Raw genomic sequence first — 18,207 nt, 5'->3', positions numbered from 1 at the left:
GGGGCGCTTTAGGCTTTAGTTGTAGGCGGGCGACAGGTTGGAAACTCAATGCCTGGGACCTGAAAGACAGGGAGGTGTTCGGGGCTAAGGGTAGATACCGACCTATACTGTACTGAAAACACAGTCAGCGGAGCCCAAAATTGTGCTGTGGGAAGCATGTAAGGTGGTGCTCTGGGACAGAGCAAAAACCCTGATTGCACAAATTAAGAGGAAAAAGGCAGCAGAGCGTGAAGGCTTGGAGACCCAGATCCTGCAGATCGAAGGGAGACCAAGTCTCTCCTATGGTATTTCCTAGGATCAATGGAGATTTGAGGACGCTGTGTGCGACGGGTGACACCCAAGAATATTGCTCAAAACTCTACAATATAACCAATATAATGGAGGACTTTCACTTCCAGATATTGAAGGGTAATATTGGGCGGCCCAATTCATCAATATAAAAAAATGGATATATGCCCCCCAAGACCAACCACATTTAGGCTTGAGGGAGCCCACATCCCACATATACTATCCGTACAGAGGGCAGGGTACCCGGTTACTGCAGCGTGCAATGCTGATTGCACTTGAAGCCTGGGGCAAAGCCACAAAGACACTTGGCTGGGCCTGCAAGATCACTAGGGAACCCTCCCCCCTCTCTGGAAAGTGACTTGGCTTGGGGAAATAGCAAAACTTCGAGGTTTTGGAAACTGGAATACCATTGGTATCTCCAAGGTAGGGGATGTTCTTGAACAGGGGGACATAAAACCCTTCTCCTCACTGTAGAGTGAATGTCAATGACACCAGCCTAATTCCTGAAATATGCACAACTGATATACGCCTGGCACGCCAAGGGACTAGGATGGATAAAGATAGCTGAATATGCCCCCCTTGAGGGATGAATTTTAAAGGAGGAGCTAGGGTCGGGGAACAATCTCTGCCACGTACAGAAAATGCAACAATATGTCAGATACCTTGGGCCAGCTATATGGGAGGTGGCAGCGGGATGTGGGAGAACTCAAGGATATAGACTGGGAGGGAGGCAGCACTGATACATCCACGCAAGGCGGCTATCAAGTCAGGTCTGCACCTGAACCAATTTAAAATCCTTCAAAGGGTTTAATATGAACGTAACAAGCTTCATACTATGGGGAAAGCGCTAGCCCGAACCTGCTTGTGTTGCATGGATGCTATGGGGAACTTCAGACACACCCTCAGGGAATGCTCACATTTACCAGCATACTGGAAAACAATTGTCTAAGAGCGCTTGAGTATACTTGAGGTTTGAATTTCACTTGAGCCATGATTTGGGCTTTTGGGGATCCCAAGTGATCCAAAGATTTTCCACGTTTAAACTTCTTTTCAGTGCCCTTGCCCTCAAAGTTGCCAAGAGAGATGTGGCCAGGTATTTGGGAGCGCTGGAGGTGCCCTCCATATAGGAATGAAGACAAGGGATGGTCATCTACATGGCGGCAGAAAAGGTAACATGTATTGGTAGAGGCTGCCGCCATAGGTTTATAAGTTCTGGGGTGGTGGCGAGCTTACTATGAGCTGTGGCCCATAGAGGAAAGCATGGGTATGACACCAGTTCGAGTGTCAGTCAGACACAAATGATATGACGGGGACTTGTTTTGTCTATTTGTATAATCTGCTCCATTTTACAGTATGTTTGTGAGTCTTAAGATTTGTATTAAGCTCATAAATGAGACATTGTACACTGTTAATGGCTCTATGTGGATAATGATAAGTAAACTATGCCGGTATTGCCTTCGATGGTTTGTGTATTTCATGGTTTATTGTGTCAAAGGCTGCCAATAGATCTAGCAAAATCAGGGCAGCCTTACCACTCGCATCCAGAATTGCTCTTAACTCTTCAACAGCCATGACCAAAGCTGTCTCAGTGCCAGAAAAAGAATTGTAATGGACTCAAAAGTTCCATGGAGGAAATGAAAGCCGTAAGTTGGGAATTTCGTATTTTCTCCAGCACCTTTGCCAGGAAAGTGCCGGAGAAAATACTACATACCCAACTTTTGAGTCCATCACAATGGCACTCGTTTCTGGCACTGAGACAGCTTTGGTCATGGCTGCTGAAAAGTTAGGAGCAATTCTGGATGCGGGTGGTAAGGCCGCCCTGATTCTGCTAGATCTATCGGCGGCCTTTGACACAGTAAACCATGAAATATTGGCCAACAGGTTATCAGTTAGGAATTAGAGGCACCACCCTTAAGTTGTTGACATAATTTCTCTGTGACAGGGTTCAATCAGATGATTCTGGAGCTTTCTCATCCGAACAATTCACACTCCCTTGGGGGTGCCACAGGGCTCATCCTTCAGCCCTACACTGTTCAATCTCTATGATACTCCTTTGGCTAAAATTATCAGGCAGTTTGGCTTCTCAGTGGTCTCCTACACTGATGACACCCAGATAGTGGTGTCAGTTTCCAGTAAGGTGGAAGAGACAGCAGATCGATTTGATAGCTGCATGACCCAGATCAACTAGTGGATGAGCTCCAACTACCTAAAATTGAATGGTGGAAAGATGAAGGTTCTCCTGTTGGGTACAGATACCTTCATATTGTCACCCAGATGGTTGACTTCCAGTATGGGAGTCCTTCCAGTTTCAGTGCAGGAGGTGAAAAACTTAGGGTTCATTTTTTATGATAATCCAACTTTCACAAATCAGTTCAGTCCCCTCACTTCTACAATCTTTTACATCTTAAAGATAGAAAGGAAAGTTCGCCCTTTCATCCCACCTGACACCCTAAAACACTTGTGACAGCATTCGCTCTGTCCAGATTGGACTATGGTAATTTTTTGTACATTAATATCCAAACGCAGTATCTATAAAAACAACAGCGTCTCCAAAATGCAGCAGCCAGACTGCTGCTGGATATCCCCAGATCCCAGCCATTCTCCCACTGTCTGACAACCTTGCACTGGTTCCCAGTGGACAAGATAATTAAATTTAAACTGCAATGCTTAGCATTTAAGGTGCTGGTCCTCAATATCTGAATCATCTGATCTGGTACAGGCCTTCCAGAAACCTAAAATCTCCACATAGTAAGTTCCTACAAACCCCCAGCTTTAAAAAAGCTCATTGGGGTGGAAGAAGCTTCATTTTAGGGACGTTAAAACATGGAACTCACTTCCGGCCGGCATAAAGAACAGCCCAGAGCTATTATCCTTCAGGAAATCGCAAAAAAACTGTCTCTTCGCCAATGAATATTTTCGTCTACATTTTTCATCGACAACCTTTCTAGGCTTTCTGGTACCAGCGGCTAGACGACATTGGGCATTTGTGCGCTATATAAATGATCAAATCCCACTGTTTCTGACACAGTTGGGATGTGGTACAGCAGTTTCAGACTTTTCGTCATGAAGGTGAAAAGATGCGTTGAATGTGAAATGCCACGATTAAAGATAGATTTAGACGAAGAGGAGGAGGGTGTGATCTCTCAACAAGTAATTCTGTAAGCACCGACCAAAGCCATGCACCTTCTGTTTTGAAAAATTGCACCCTATTCGAAGAGCAGCTCATTAAATGCAACCGTAAAATAGAAATTAAATCAGATTTAGAAGTATCAGACGAGTTGTTCTTTCTCCTGAAGCTTGTGGGATTCCAATGTTTGTTTAGTGGCCCTTTGAGCATCGGCCAACCTTCATTTAATGTCTGATAATAATATCAATCAGTTAATCACTTAAGGTAATTCTGTTCCTTTGCTTAACTATTCAAACTTGAGATCTTTTTGCATTTGTTCAAGGTGCATTTTTTAAATACCAAGGGGTGCAGGAAGTTTTCCACGCCATACCCCATCTAACCTCTGCCCTTGCTGGGCTGAAGCATTTCATCGCTGTGAATTGGCGCACAGTGCTGCGCACCAATCTATATTAGTACTAATTTAAGACCTTCATGTACCAAACAATGAATATGTTACCTAGTGTAACAATTACACTCATATAACAACAAAGGACTGTATTTCCTGGGAGGGCAACAAGACAAAGGACCGACCTATTGTAGCTGCCCCACACCTCTCAATCACAGACATAGACCTCTACCCCATATACACCAACCGCACCCCATCACAGCTGAGAAACATCTCACAGCTCTCCCCTCCCCAATCCGCGGTAATCAGTCACCCTCCTGATCATACTTCCCATTTCATACCACCCGCTCATATCCCCCAAATTCCTCCATGCACTAGCGAAGATCACCCCCCTTTGCTCACTCCCGTTATCCCCACCCTCCTCACCCCCCACCACACAACCTCTGCGAACGTCGCAGATGCTGCTGTAATCGATCATCCATCCGATCTCACTTCCCCACACCCCTCATGCATTGGTGATTATCATCCCCCATCACACATCCCCAATACCCCCACCCTCCTTACTCCCCACCCCACTCCTCACACAACTCGCGCAGAACCCACCTTCACCACCTTGAGCATACCTCCCGCGCCCCGCGACATGACCAACCCTCCCCCCCTCTCCCCCCCACTCTCACTCCCCACTACCCCACCCCATCGGCCAGACTCACGGAACACACCACCTCCCTCAACCTAACCCCTTATCCTTTATCCCCTCCCATTCTTAGCCCTCACCCCCCTATTGTCACTCCTTCCTTCTCCAGTCTACATTCATCCCCCAACTCACCCACACCGCCTTCCACAAGCGCCATCACTCACGCTATCAACCGCCCCCTGTCCTCATCCCCGCCCCCTGTTCACAAACTCTCTCTTCCTCCGAACGCTACCCCACCTACTCGGACCGCAGAGCCCTGCTCCATCGCGCGCACATCCCGTCACATTCGATCCAGTTCCCACCCCATTACCCGACTCAAACACTCACCCACTGCTCTCACTTCCAATTCCATCCCCAATCCAACACTGGACATGATCATCTCCACCCTCCTACAAGTCAAGGAAGAGCTCCACACCATCAAAGAACTTCTTCTTACACACCCCAGGCACCCACTACCCTACACTTCCCCGCCCAACAAGGACTCCATTCGCCCCTCAAACCGTTCCACCCTGCTCTCCCCGCGCTGGCCCTCTATCCCTGATCGCAAGGCCACTGGCCGTCCCCGTCGCACCCTAAACACCCTCTCGGGCTGAGACTTACACAATCTACTCTGCTCTTATGGCCCAGGTCCCACAAAACGCTCACCCACAACACACCTCCCCATACCCACGATTCTCACAAATCCCCTCAGGCCACCCACACTGAGCGACAGAAGTTCTGTCCCCTGTAATCTCAAAAATATCCCCTTCTCCTTAGAACATTCTCCCACCCTCCTCACCCCTAGACTAAAGTGTTTCCTGCTCAACTGCAGATCGGCCCGGAGACACTCCTCTGGCATCGCGGAGCTCATCTTATCAAGGGGCATTGATCTAGCCATTCTGACTGAAACGTGGTTAACTGAAACATCCACACCTATAATGGACATACTAGTCCCCCCCAACTATCTCATTATTAGACTCGACAGGAATGGCAAGACGGGCGGGGGAATCGCATGCATCTACAGGAGCAACCTAGCTGTCACTGAAGGCCCCTCCCCCTCCCTCTCCTCCTGCGAACTCATCTGCCTTGATATTACTAGTGAGGGCAAACCTGTGTGCTCCCTTCATGTTATTTACCACCCACCCGGTGACAACTTCATCTTCTCCCAACAACTAATGGACACGATATCCACCAACGCCGGTCGACAGCTCAATCAAATTTACCTGGGAGACTTCAACCTCCACTGGAATGACCAGAAAGACACTGTGGTGAAGAGCCTTAAGACTTTCCTCGACGCGCTTGACCTCACCCAAATCTGCAACGGTCCGACACATGAAAAAGGCTCTATCATTGACCTTATCATCGCCAAAGAAGACTCTACCCAACTAGTCGCAATCGAACCATGCGACTGGTCAGACCACCACATCATCACCTTCTTCATCAACGAAAAGGTCAAACTTAACCCGGCGCAACCTGCCAAAACCAAGATTTGGAAGAGGGACCTGAAGAACCTTAACCCAAAGTCCTTGCCTGCCCACACAGGCAGTCTCCTTCTTCCCCCGACGGACGTCTCTGATGTGCATTCATTGACCAACCTCTACCTAGACTCCATGTCTACAATAATCAACGAAGCCGCACCCTTGCAATTGAAGAGAGTCTCCACCAAGAACTCGAACCCATGGTACGATGGCAGACTCAATGAAGACAGACGTGTGATGCGCTTAGCTGAGCGCGCGTGGAGATCTGACCCCTCAGCACTGAACCTTAGAACGCTTAAGAATAAGAGAAACGCTTACTTCAGAAAAATCAAACGCTCGAAATCAATATTCTTTAGCCAACAGCTGGATCAAGCTAAAAACCGACCAAAAAAACTGTTCGAGTTAGTCAAAACCCAAACCAAAACGCAACCTCCATAACCCAACAACTTAACAAAGGCTATCCCAAGTTGCGAAGACTTCTCTGCTTTCTTCAAGCAAAAGAACAACACTATAAGAAGCGATCTCATCAAGGATGTAAGTCGATTCGCCGGCTCCATATGCATAACTAACACTCATGCTAAAAACAACGCTTCATGGACGTCCTTCGACACCTATTCCGAAGAATCAATTCACAAGCTGCTGGTCACCTTGAAACCCGCCAATCATCACACAGACCCCCTACCTGCCAATGCTGTTAAAGTCCTCACCCCCCTGTTCCTCCCACTCTGGACTAAAATCATCAACTGTTCCCTGCAACAAGGGCTCATCCCAGACTCCCTCAAGATTGGGCAAGTCACGCCTATACTCAAGAAACCCACAGCTGACCCGGCCGACCTAAACAACTATCGTCCTATCACCAATATCACCACTCTAGCAAAACTGTTAGAAAAATGCGTACAACTCCAACTGACAAAACACATTGAGCAGTTTGACCTCCTCAACTCTCACCAATCCGGATTCAGAGCAAAGCATAGCACGGAAACGGCCATGACACACATAATAGATGATGCCCTCCAAATCCTTGATCACAATGAGTCTTGCCTCCTCATCCTTCTTGACCTCTCTTCAGCATTTGATACGGTCAAACACGAGAATCTACTGGAGCTCCTAAATACCAGAATGGGCATATCCGGGACGGTTCTCAAATGGTTCACGTCCTTTCTGCACAACCGTTCTCAGAGGTTCAAGATCAACAACGCACTGTCCTCGCTTGTGCCAGTAACAATGGGCGTCCCGCAAGGTTCCTCCCTATCCCCCACATTGTTCAACCTCGTCATGGAACCACTCACCACCTTGCTTCAATCTTCTAAGGTACATTTCCATATGTACGCCGATGACACTCAGCTCTACCTCAAGCTTCCATCCCCTGAAGACATCAAACTGTTGAATGCCACACTAAGAAACACCCAAGCTTGGCTGGCCGACAATCACCTCAAACTAAATGCTCTGAAAACTGAGTTCCTTCTGATCTCTCCTCCTGCGAAAAAGGCCATCACCCAAACCTGGCTCAATCATCTAACCGCACTCAATGTCCAACCCACCATCGTGGACTCAGCGAAATCCCTTGGCATCACACTGGACTGCAATCTCGACATGCAGCAGCATATTAGCATAGCAACTAAAGGAGCCAACTTCCAAATCAACACGCTGAGAAAACTCAAACCCTTCCTACCACCCAAGGACTTCCAAACTGTGGTACAAGCCTTAGTCATTCCTCGCATAGACTACGGGATTGTGGCTCTCAGCGGGCTCCCCCTGACAACAACGGCTCCCCTAAGAGCCTCCCTGAACGCGGCCGCGAGACTCATCACTGGCTCAAGAAAACACTTGCATATATCCCCTGACTTAAAAACCCTGAACTGGCTGCCTATTGAAGCCAGAATTCAGTTGAAAATTGCCTGTATGACACACTCGGCCGTACACCACAAGGCACCCAACTACCTCTCTCATAAGCTGACCATATCAGGAGGCTCAAGATCCAACAGAAGCACAAACACTCTCCTCCTGAAACCACGGAGATTCCGGAAGGAAAAAACATACAAACGCTCCTTCTCTGGAATGGCACCTAGGATCTGGAATGCACTCCCACCAGAAACCAGGCTTATCCCGTCCACTATACTCTTCAAGAAAGAGGTGAAGGCCATCCTTATGGCTAAATACACCTGTACACTATTGATACTGGAACAATGACAGTATTTGGCTCCCACATTATCGGCTGTCTGAATACTTATCTATGTCAGTCCATTTTTTGTCTGCTTCTGGATCTAATTCATTGCACGGATGCTATACTTTTGATTTCCAACTTGTTTATTGGGTTGTACACTAGGACTTGAGTGCCTCAATAACCTGCAACGCACCCACTACTGACTACTACTTTGCTTTCAACATTGTGTTTACTCACCCTCTGGGGTGCTATAATCTTATCCGTTTAGACATTGTACTGCTTCCATATTATTGTTTCTTGATTGTTATTACTCTGTATACTCTTGTATGATTGATACCCTATTTTTGCATCTCACTGTCTACGGAATCTCATATTGATTTAAGAGTCTTGTTTATCCTACCTACTGTTTCTGTAAAGCGCTCTGATATCTGCAAAGATCTTGTTCGCGCTATATAAAACTTTAAAAATAAATAAATAAATAAAGGAAGTACAGATTTTACATGTTTATTACACAGTAAAGAATACAACAATACCTGAATCATACTTGAAAGATTCACAGGTTGACAGACCATACATTACAGTCCAACTAAAGAAAAGGATAAACAGGAAACCACAGTTCAGACATAGTAGACTTAAAAGCTCAAGAGTAATGCTGACAAAAGCATGATGTCTAGCCCAGCCGAACCCCCCGCCCCCAGTGTTAGTCTACCATTACCTTGTGGTAAATGTCTGAATTGAGTATTGCACAACAACTTTAGTTTCACAATAATGTTGCAGAACCCAAAATAGAAAAAGTATTTCAAATCTGCATCAGTCTCCAATATGTTTTCTGTCCCTTGAAGATTTTGGACAACATGGAGTCACGTTCCCCGTCCCCAACGCTTTCCAGACGTAGGCATGCTTTGCATAAGTAAACCAGCCTTGTATTGTCAAATCCCCAAGACATGCACCTACACAAAGAAATATGACAGGAGGTCCTGCCACACACAGTCTCGTGATAGAGAAAGAGAGAAAAAGGAGGAGCGTAGAAAAATTCAAGCGAGAACTAAAAAGACACAGGAGAGGTCTGCAAGGATAGCCAGAGAAAGTGAGAGACAGATGAGAGGCTGCTTACTCCTTTAAGATCCCACCCTTCAGGTATATCCAATGAGTTTACTTGATATATTGTGCCTACAAATTATACTCTCACATCACCTGCGTATAAATGACAAGCAAAAAAGGAAAGTAACACAATTTTTTCTTTTCTTTCTCTTCTTTAGGTTTATGAGGTCTGCATTGTTACCAAGAAGTGATATGGTTTGCAGCTGTATGAGCTTTACTTTTGGTTTCCTGGTTCTTTTGTGCCCATTTGGTTTGACTAGACCAGTCTGTGTTAGCTACTGGTGCAATATACATGCTGTCAGAGGTAGAGTGAAACTTTTTGCCACTGAGGAGGCTGTAGCAAAACTGCAAGAGAGAAGGAGGAGGAAAGGAGCAAATAGAGCTCAGAGTTAAGTTTGTTTTGTATTTTTGTTTTCACTCAGGGTGCCCTTGGTAAACGCAATAAAACATATTGTACTTATTTGTATTTTACACACTGGTGTTGGGAATAACAGTGCGGTTCACGTACATCACAACTCCTTAAGGTAGGGACATATGAGCACGAGTGAGTCTTTATTTTTGGGATTAGTGAACCCTCCCTAGCCTAGAACATACAACAGCTCCATGAGATAGGACTGTCCAGCGCCATAAGAAGACATGGGTCAAGTGTGAGGTCAACGGGTCTGGGAGCACCATGGCGATGGTTAACCCAATGGGATCCTAGCTCTGTGCTTGACTTTCTCTACCAGCACATGTAAGCAGGCTTCACACACAGATATATATTTGGTCAAGTAGCGAAGCTTGCTTACAAAGGCATTATTAGCATCTTGCACCATGGTGTACGCCAGTGTACTTGGAGAGGGTTTTATGTTTGTGCGGTTTATAATTCCTCTATTGACATACTGCCACGTGTGATCCTAAACATACCTTAGAACACTGGATGTAAATCACACGAATACGTGTGTTACATTAAGCCAAGTATCAGGCATCACTCATTTCTCTGCATACACAAGCAAGGGACATCTGTACTCAGCCCATCTTTAAAAAACATAGCGATATATCTTATGCGCATCCTGAAAGGAAAGCACACAGCATTATCCCAGATTATTCAATTTGCGAGTACCACTTCATTCTGGTCCGGACCCTGGACGACAAAGGGTTAACAATTTCACACTTTACCTTGCTGAACATGTTCCACGGGCTGATCGTTTGGAAATGATTACTGGTGATCTCCAAAATTCAGATTTTGGTCCATCAGATCAGTCTTTGGCTGTCTTCCCCTTTTGAACATTAATACTGCATAACCTGGTATTCAGCAGTGTTAAAGCTGTCAATCTACGCCTCAACATTTGGAGTTTTATCTATTAGTATTTGTAAAATCAGAAATACTTAAACGCACAGCCATTTGCATGCACTGCCCTTTTTTTTTTTACAGAATATCTTGCTGTTTTCATATTAAAAAAATGTCCGTATTAGTGAATTTAGCAATAAGAAAAAAAATCCACCACTAGTCTATGCTACAGGTATCTTGTTGAAATGGCTCTAGCATATTTAAAAAGGTTGCCCCAAAAAAGCATGCCTAGGGAGTCTTTGTGACAGTGCAAAATACATGTATGTACATCCCTCTTACAAAAACACCAATATGTTAGCATTCCGTGAAGCATGCTTCTTTTCAGGAAAAAAAAATCCGAGAAGAGTGATGTAGCAGCTCCGGTAGGATGTTTTTCATTTCTTTTTCTTGAGGAAAACAAAAAACAAAAAGGCTCTTTTTTGACTACCAGAGAAATATCACAAATACATACAGATATAAAAGCAGCATAGAAAGATACAGGTTTCTCACCAGCTAGGAATAAAGAGACTAAGTGTGAGCGCGGTTATCTTCACATTTGTCCAACACATTTACAAGAAAAAACACCATTGGGAAATCTCACGGAACAGGAGTGTTTTAACACCGAGAACTTTTACTTTGTAATGGAAAATATCCAAACAGGATAAGGGTTGGAATGAATAATTTCGAAAGAGAGCTAGAGTTCTAGTCACCGTTTTAAAAAAAATAATTTAAGACATATATATACGTGTGTGTTTGTATAAGCACGCGCGTATGTATATGTATACATATATGAAATTCACATGTCGAAAATGAACCCCGTTGCCTTCCTATGTGGAACCTTACAAAAGTAAAGAAGAGGTGAAGGGTTATTTGGCGCAGCTGGCTGATGTCACAGCTGCCAAAACGCTAATTAACAACAGGCTGTGTCCCTTCTTTCGGGACGGAAAGGAGCCTCTTGTGTTATGGCATTTTTTTCCTTCATTGCGGCGGTATTCAGACATCTAACTGCAAACCATCCTTCATTTTTCATTCTGTTGACCTGGATATTATTATATTTCTTTCAGAAACATAAAAAAAATGGATGAACATCTGTGTTTCCTTCCAATCTGCTGCACATCTGCGCGTTCTGTCGCTGGGCCTTCAAAGTTCAGTCAGTTACCCATGGACGCCATTCATCCTCTTGTTAAAATGTCTGCTGCTGTATCCAGTGTTCATGCCCTGGAGGGGTTTCCTCTCTTTTTATTTCCACATTATTGTCGTGTAGAACATAGTGACTTTTTTTTTAGTAATATTAGCGTTTTTTTTTTTTGCTTTCAACAGCAATTAGCAATCTCTTGGTTTGCTGCTTTGTAAAGCATCTGTTAATGAGGTCATCTAGTTTAAAATCCCAGCTACTGGAAAAAAATCCCAGGGAGGAGGTCAAATCTATACTTTTGTGTTATAGTCTCTGATCTCGTTTCAGTTTTTTTGAAGAAAAGGTATCTTTGTTTTCCATATGAAGTCACTATGACCCGTTACTGGCCTTTGAAGTTTACTACTGTTTCAAGATACAGTAATTTTACTGAAATGTTGAAAGTTGATAGTTCACCCTAAATCTTTGTGCCTCTGAGGATGAGGACTAGTGTCTGCTTATTGTCTGAAAAAGTCATTTTTTTCTACAAGTGTGTGTTTTTTAACGAGCGGTCGTTTCTCTGGTAGATGGCGTCCCCGGCGTTGTCGACCTGGGAGTCGCTGCCGGCGGCGTGTTGAGGGGGCTCCCGGCCCCGCTGCTCGGTGTCACCGAGGAGGTTGCGGCTGGCGTTTCCCCCTGCTGCTGTGCTTGGATAGTCTGTCCACAGATGTGGTGGTGCTTCTCCCAGTCTTTGTGCTGACAAAAGGACCCACAATACCGTGCGGTGTTGCAGCCACTGCAAGTTTCACTGGCCTTGCGCCCACAGTTCCAGCAGCTCTGAAATAAGGTAAGTTGGAAAAAGACATTAGCTTAGGGTGACCAGAATTTTAAAGACAAAAACCGGGACATTTCACAAAAATAGAAGAAGGACGACAATTTTACTTCAAGTGATGAGAGCGCTCCTCAGCAGAAAATGATAGAACAGGCTGTTAGAACACAAATAAAATGCAATTTTTAAACCCAGTAGCTTGCCTGTTAATTAAATTGCTTTCTTGAAACAATTGCTAACTATCCCTGCTTTGTAAAACATAAAAAACACCTCCCACCGTTTACAGTCGACCCTCTTTAAAAACGGGGACATGAGCTACATATCTTGAAATTTGCTGGGACAGCTCATTAAAATCTGGGACCGTCCTGGCAAAATGGGGGCGCCTGGTCACCCTACATTAGCTGTGGATCAAAACATTCAAACATAAAAAGGCCACCTAATCCCTTCAAACATTTATTGGGTAGAGACAATATTAATCTGCCATTTTTGTAAAAATATGACTTTTCTTTGCAAAATGGAAGGTCATTATATTTTCTCTGCTGAAGCAAGTCACTATGCAACTTTGACTGCACCATCTGTTTGGTAATACAATATATAAATACATTAAACTAGGTTCACCCAGAAGGAATCAAGATTAAGAGACTATTAAACATTTGTTTAGAGCTTTTAAACTTCTAACATGTAAAACGTTGTAAAAATGTGAGTAAACATTGTGATAAAATGATTTGCCTACATAAGCACTTATGTTTACTTCTATAAAGGCGATAAGAGCTATATATGGGCTGATAGTGCTAGGCTGGTTCGCTTTGGAGATTTATTTTTCTCTTGAATGCCTAATAATGCAACCTATTCTACATAGAGTAGTTTGCCATTTTAAGCCAATTGCATAGGACTTCATTGGGGTGAAAATCACCTCATCTTGAGGTGCATTTCTAAAGGCTTATGGCTCCAATTCACAAAGACCTTTCTAAGTGGCACGTGAATTATTCTTGACTTGCTCTTTATTTTCAGGTGCAAATTACATTCACTCTTGAAGGACAGCTTTGAGAATCACTCCTGAAGTTTTTTCAAACTCGGTGCATATTCAACAGTGTATCCACGAGCCATGTTCAGATATCAGGGGCCGTATTACATAACATGCTACAGGGGTGCAACGGGCATGAGCGACCGCTTTTCACACCCACGGGACACATTGGTATTACAGAAGGGACCACAGACACATGTGGCAGTGGTGTAGCATGGTAGTAGTGGGGCAAAGGTGTAATTGCCCCAGTCACAAAACATTTAGTAGCATTCTTAGGGGTGCAACATTTTTTAAAGAAATGTAGAAAGATACTTGCCCTGCCCCAGGCGCTGGCAACCGATGCTATGCCGCTTGCTTGTGCATCCCCTTTCTGCAATACTGAAAGCACTGGAGCATATGCAGCACCAGTGCTTCTCCTAGTTCCTCAGGCCACCACTCCTCTGTCCACAAGTCCTCAGCTTTCCCAAACAATAAGATCTCAGTTTTGTTGGAATTAAGCTGCAGGAAGTTCTTTCTCATCCATGTGGCTATTTTTAGCATACAAAGCTTAAAGCTATCTCTGGTCACCTCGGGGTCCTTCTCTATGGGGACTATCACCTGAGTGTCGTCCGCATAGGAGAAGGTTTGGAACCCACAGGATTTAATGACGGTGGCCAGAGATGACACATAGATATTGAACAGGGTGGGGCTTAGTATGGAGCCCTGAGGTACACCTTTGTCCACAGTTGTAGTTTGGGATACATGTACACATTGAGATCTATCCAATAGAAAATTCTGCAGCCATTCTAATGCCTTCCCTGTGACACCGATCTCTCGCAGTTTATCTAACAAGATTCTGTGATTGGAGTGATAAAGTGTGTCCCAATGGCGTAGGAGAGGGCCGCCCCTTTGCAGGGGTTACCTGGTGTACACGTCTAATTCTTTGAATGCAGTTTTCAGCTCCTCTCATAGGTTCATGCATTTGTAAGTGTTAGGAAGGTGCAGGAAGTATAGGAGGGGGGAATAGAGCTTAGGTGATATCATTGGGTGAAACCTTCTTGCAATCCATGGGGCGCTGCGGCAGACATAAGATCCATTCTTGAGACTAAATTGAGAAGCGCAATGTTGGTCTCAACCCATGTCCCTTTTATTAATGTCCTTCGAACGTGCAGAGCTCCTATCCCCCTTAGTCGCCCATTACACTCAAATGCAGATGACGCGGAGTCCTTTCACCAACTGGCGACTGGATTGTAGCCAGTTTAGAAGAAACATTCCTTCACTGCCCAAGAAATTCCCAATTATAGTAACAGAACAGAGTCAGTAAACGGAAAACAGTATTTAAAAAATGAAACATTTAATCTGAAGCAATTGGCTCCTTTTGGAAATATCCTAGTGTTATCTAAATCCCTTTTTTGGCATGGAAGCATTCTGGCAGATGTGAGTATGGCGGCTGTCCAACGTGCAATGGTTGCTTTATATTGGAATCAGATGTGCTTCGCGTTCTCGATGCAAACTGATTAAACATACAGACTAAACCAGGTAATTATAAATGCATGTGCTGGGGACTTTTTTATTTCGAAAATTGTTCCCATCTTTGAAAACACTTTTAAAAATGTCAAGAAAAAAAGAAGGAATTACCTAACAGAGAAACAGATGTTTTTGTAGTTAAACTGTTGGGAATTCAGATTCCTTTTCTGGCAACACCTGGGTTTGATTCAGCTCTCGTGGTTTTAGGTTGAGTCTGCCTAAATTTAGTTCAGTTCTTTAGATGTCAGCTCCCATCACCACTGGGACATTAAGGCTGCAGGATTTGTTTATTTTTCTTTCCCTTCAGCTCACAGAAGAGAAGAACAAGGTCCTTTTATGATTTTGCTATTTGGTGGAAAATGCATCTTTTATTGCTTTTCATAAAACATGGAATATAAATGTGAAAGGGGATAGAATCATGTCAGCTTGTAAATATATAATGTTATGAGTACTTTCCATTACCTTCCAAAGTGAAATGTATTCAGTAACAGTGGACAGAAGGACTTCTTGCAAATGAAAACATACACTGCAAAAGCAGATTGCCTACAGCTTGCTGGAAGCCATGATGCCTATGTAATGGCTTATATTCTTGTCAAATGGATGAAGCTCTAATTGCAGCACTGGTATGCAAGCACAATTAGAATACTAAAAATACAATATTTGTGATCACAAAATAATGAGCTCTTAAACTAAACTCTCATTGTAACTCACGATCATCAAAGAACGAGCAAATGGATCCCTTTGTGAATCGTGTGTTGGTTGATGCTACGGGTGTGCAAATCACATCGACTATTTTCTGATGACATTTTTCAAAATTCCATAATTCACAAAAGTAGAGCAAAATGCAGTTTGCAAGTATCCGACTGCCTTTTTTCATGTGCGTGCACACTTTGTGTAAATAAGTCTCACGAGACACTGGCAGGAGACTGGTTCAAGAAAAAAGTATATCTCAGTGACACATTTTCTGTGCTAACGAGTCTCCCAGGTGCAATTTTATTTTAGAAAAACATAACGAAACATTCGGAAATTTCACCAGAATAATTAAAGTTCTAGTTGACCCCCTTCGGCTTTTCAATACACTACCATGGTGTGCTACCCAAGATTCATAATGGAAATGGTGAACTACAGAGACTCTTAATTTAGTTCGAGTGGTTGATTTCGACCTCCCGGCCCAGTTGAACCGCTCAGTCAGCCCTTCGTTTTTGTTCAAAAGCGAAATCCGGATGTAAGGTGATGCACACTTACAACGCAACTTTTACGTCGTAATGCTGTTACAACGCAGCTATTACAACGCAGGATCCATTACATCGGATGCCATTACAACGCATGGCATTACATCGCATATGCTATTACAACGCATACCATTACATCGTAAGTATTGGTAAGTATATACATTTTTTTTATTTTATTTAATATTATATAATTGATTTAATTATTATTAATTATAAATAAAAATAAATAAAAATATTTATTTATGTTTTTAAATATTATAAATTAAATTTATTAATTTAAGTAATTTTTTTAATAAGTATGAGTATAGGAGTATATGTTTTGGTGTACTGAGGTATATGTTTTGGGGTGTTTGGGTATTTTTTGGTTTTAGGGCAGGGTTTGGGTTTTGGGGTACAGGGGTGTTTTTAGGTTTCAGGGCTAGGTTTGGGTTTTGGGGTACAGGGGTGTTTTTAGGTTACAGGGTAGGGTTTGGGTTTTGGGGTACAAGGGTGTTTTTAGGTTTCAGGGTAGGGTTTGGGTTTTGGGGTACAGGGGTGTTTTTAGGTTTCAGGGTAGGGTTTGGGTTTTGGGGTACAGGGGTGTTTTTAGGTTTCAGGGTAGGGTTTGGGTTTTGGGATACAGGGGTGTTTTTAGGTTTCAGGGTAGGGTTTGGGTTTTGGGATACAGGGGTGTTTTTAGGTTTCAGGGTAGGGTTTGGGTTTTGGGGTACAGGGGTGTTTTTAGGTTTCAGGGTAGGGTTTGGGTTTTGGGGTACAGGGGTGTTTTTAGGGTTCAGGGTTGGGTTTGTGATTAGGGCTAAATAAATTATATTTACCATTTATAAATTAATTAAAATATATTTATTAAATTAAATTAATTATATTATATTAATTACATTTTTAATTAAATTAATTAAATTAAAAAAATTATTTTAATTAATTTAATTTCATTACAATTTTAAACATATTTAAATTAAAATAATTTCATTATATTAATTAATTAAAATTAATTACAATTTTTATTAAAATTAAATTAAATAAATAGATTTAAATTTATTAAATTAAATTAATTACTATTTTAAAATGTATTTTAATTAAATTAAATAAATTAAATAAATTAAATTAAATTAATTACATTTTTTTTAAAAAGTATACTTACCTATACTTACGATGTAATGCCATGCGTTGTAATAGCATCTGCGATGTAATTCCATGCGTTGTAATGGCATCCGATGTAATAGATCCTGCGTTGTAAAAATTCCGATGTAACGGAATGCGTTGTAATAATCCGCGATATAGTGACACCAATCCGGATGTAACACTGCTTAACATTATGCCATTATGTAGGCAGGCTTTTATACTGAATACTTTGCAGGAGTAAAAGAATTCATGCTACCCTGACAGTAACTGAGAAGTAAATAATGGCAATATTATAGAGCAGTTCAATATTAATCGATGATGTGCAGAGAGAATATACCTGCAGCTATATTTATTTAGTGGGTACGGTACGGATGGTAAACCCTTTGTATGCTTGAATTAATTCCAATGTTCTCTAGCTCCAGTGCAGTAAATATGATGCTAATATAGCTCATGTGGTTCATGTTTTTCCTTCACTACTCAGGCTCCAGTTTGCTGGTCGCATGGTTGACATACTTATAGGTTACCTATGCCCTCCATAATTTTAAGCACAATAGAACTTGCACAACTAAGAGAGTGGAAGGGCTACAATTGGTGCTGAAACGCAAATCAAATTGTAGTAGAACCTATATAAATATGCATTTTTTAGCTATAAATGGGTACAAACATAATTAAATAATAAAGTGACCACTATTTGCCATAGATTGTCAGATTAGCTTACAGCTGTAACCTTATTTCCTATATGGAATAAGGGCCTTACGTACGAGTTGGGCTGTCAAACCCACGGCGGAGGAGCGGTGGCGGTCAGGGACCGCCGCATAGCTGGTCCGACCGCCATATTACAACTATGGCGGACGGACTGCC

General features: G+C 42.9%; 1 protein-coding gene across 2 annotated transcripts in view; it reads right to left on the bottom strand.

The window, feature by feature from the left end:
• Positions 1–8,603: 8,603 nt before the first annotated feature.
• The window catches only part of RUNX1T1 (RUNX1 partner transcriptional co-repressor 1), a 164,916-nt gene continuing 155,312 nt past the window's right edge, over positions 8,604–18,207 (bottom strand). For both annotated transcript variants that reach the window (XM_078687050.1, XM_078687049.1), the window contains exon 11: positions 8,604–12,473. In XM_078687050.1, coding sequence (XP_078543176.1) covers positions 12,198–12,473 — 276 coding nt within the window. In that variant the 3' untranslated portion in view covers positions 8,604–12,197. The remainder of the gene's footprint in view (positions 12,474–18,207) is intronic.

Source organism: Lissotriton helveticus, chromosome 4_1 (assembly GCF_964261635.1).
Source record: "Lissotriton helveticus chromosome 4_1, aLisHel1.1, whole genome shotgun sequence".
Taxonomy (NCBI): Eukaryota; Metazoa; Chordata; class Amphibia; order Caudata; family Salamandridae; genus Lissotriton; species Lissotriton helveticus.
This window is presented reverse-complemented; position numbering and strand designations above follow the sequence as displayed.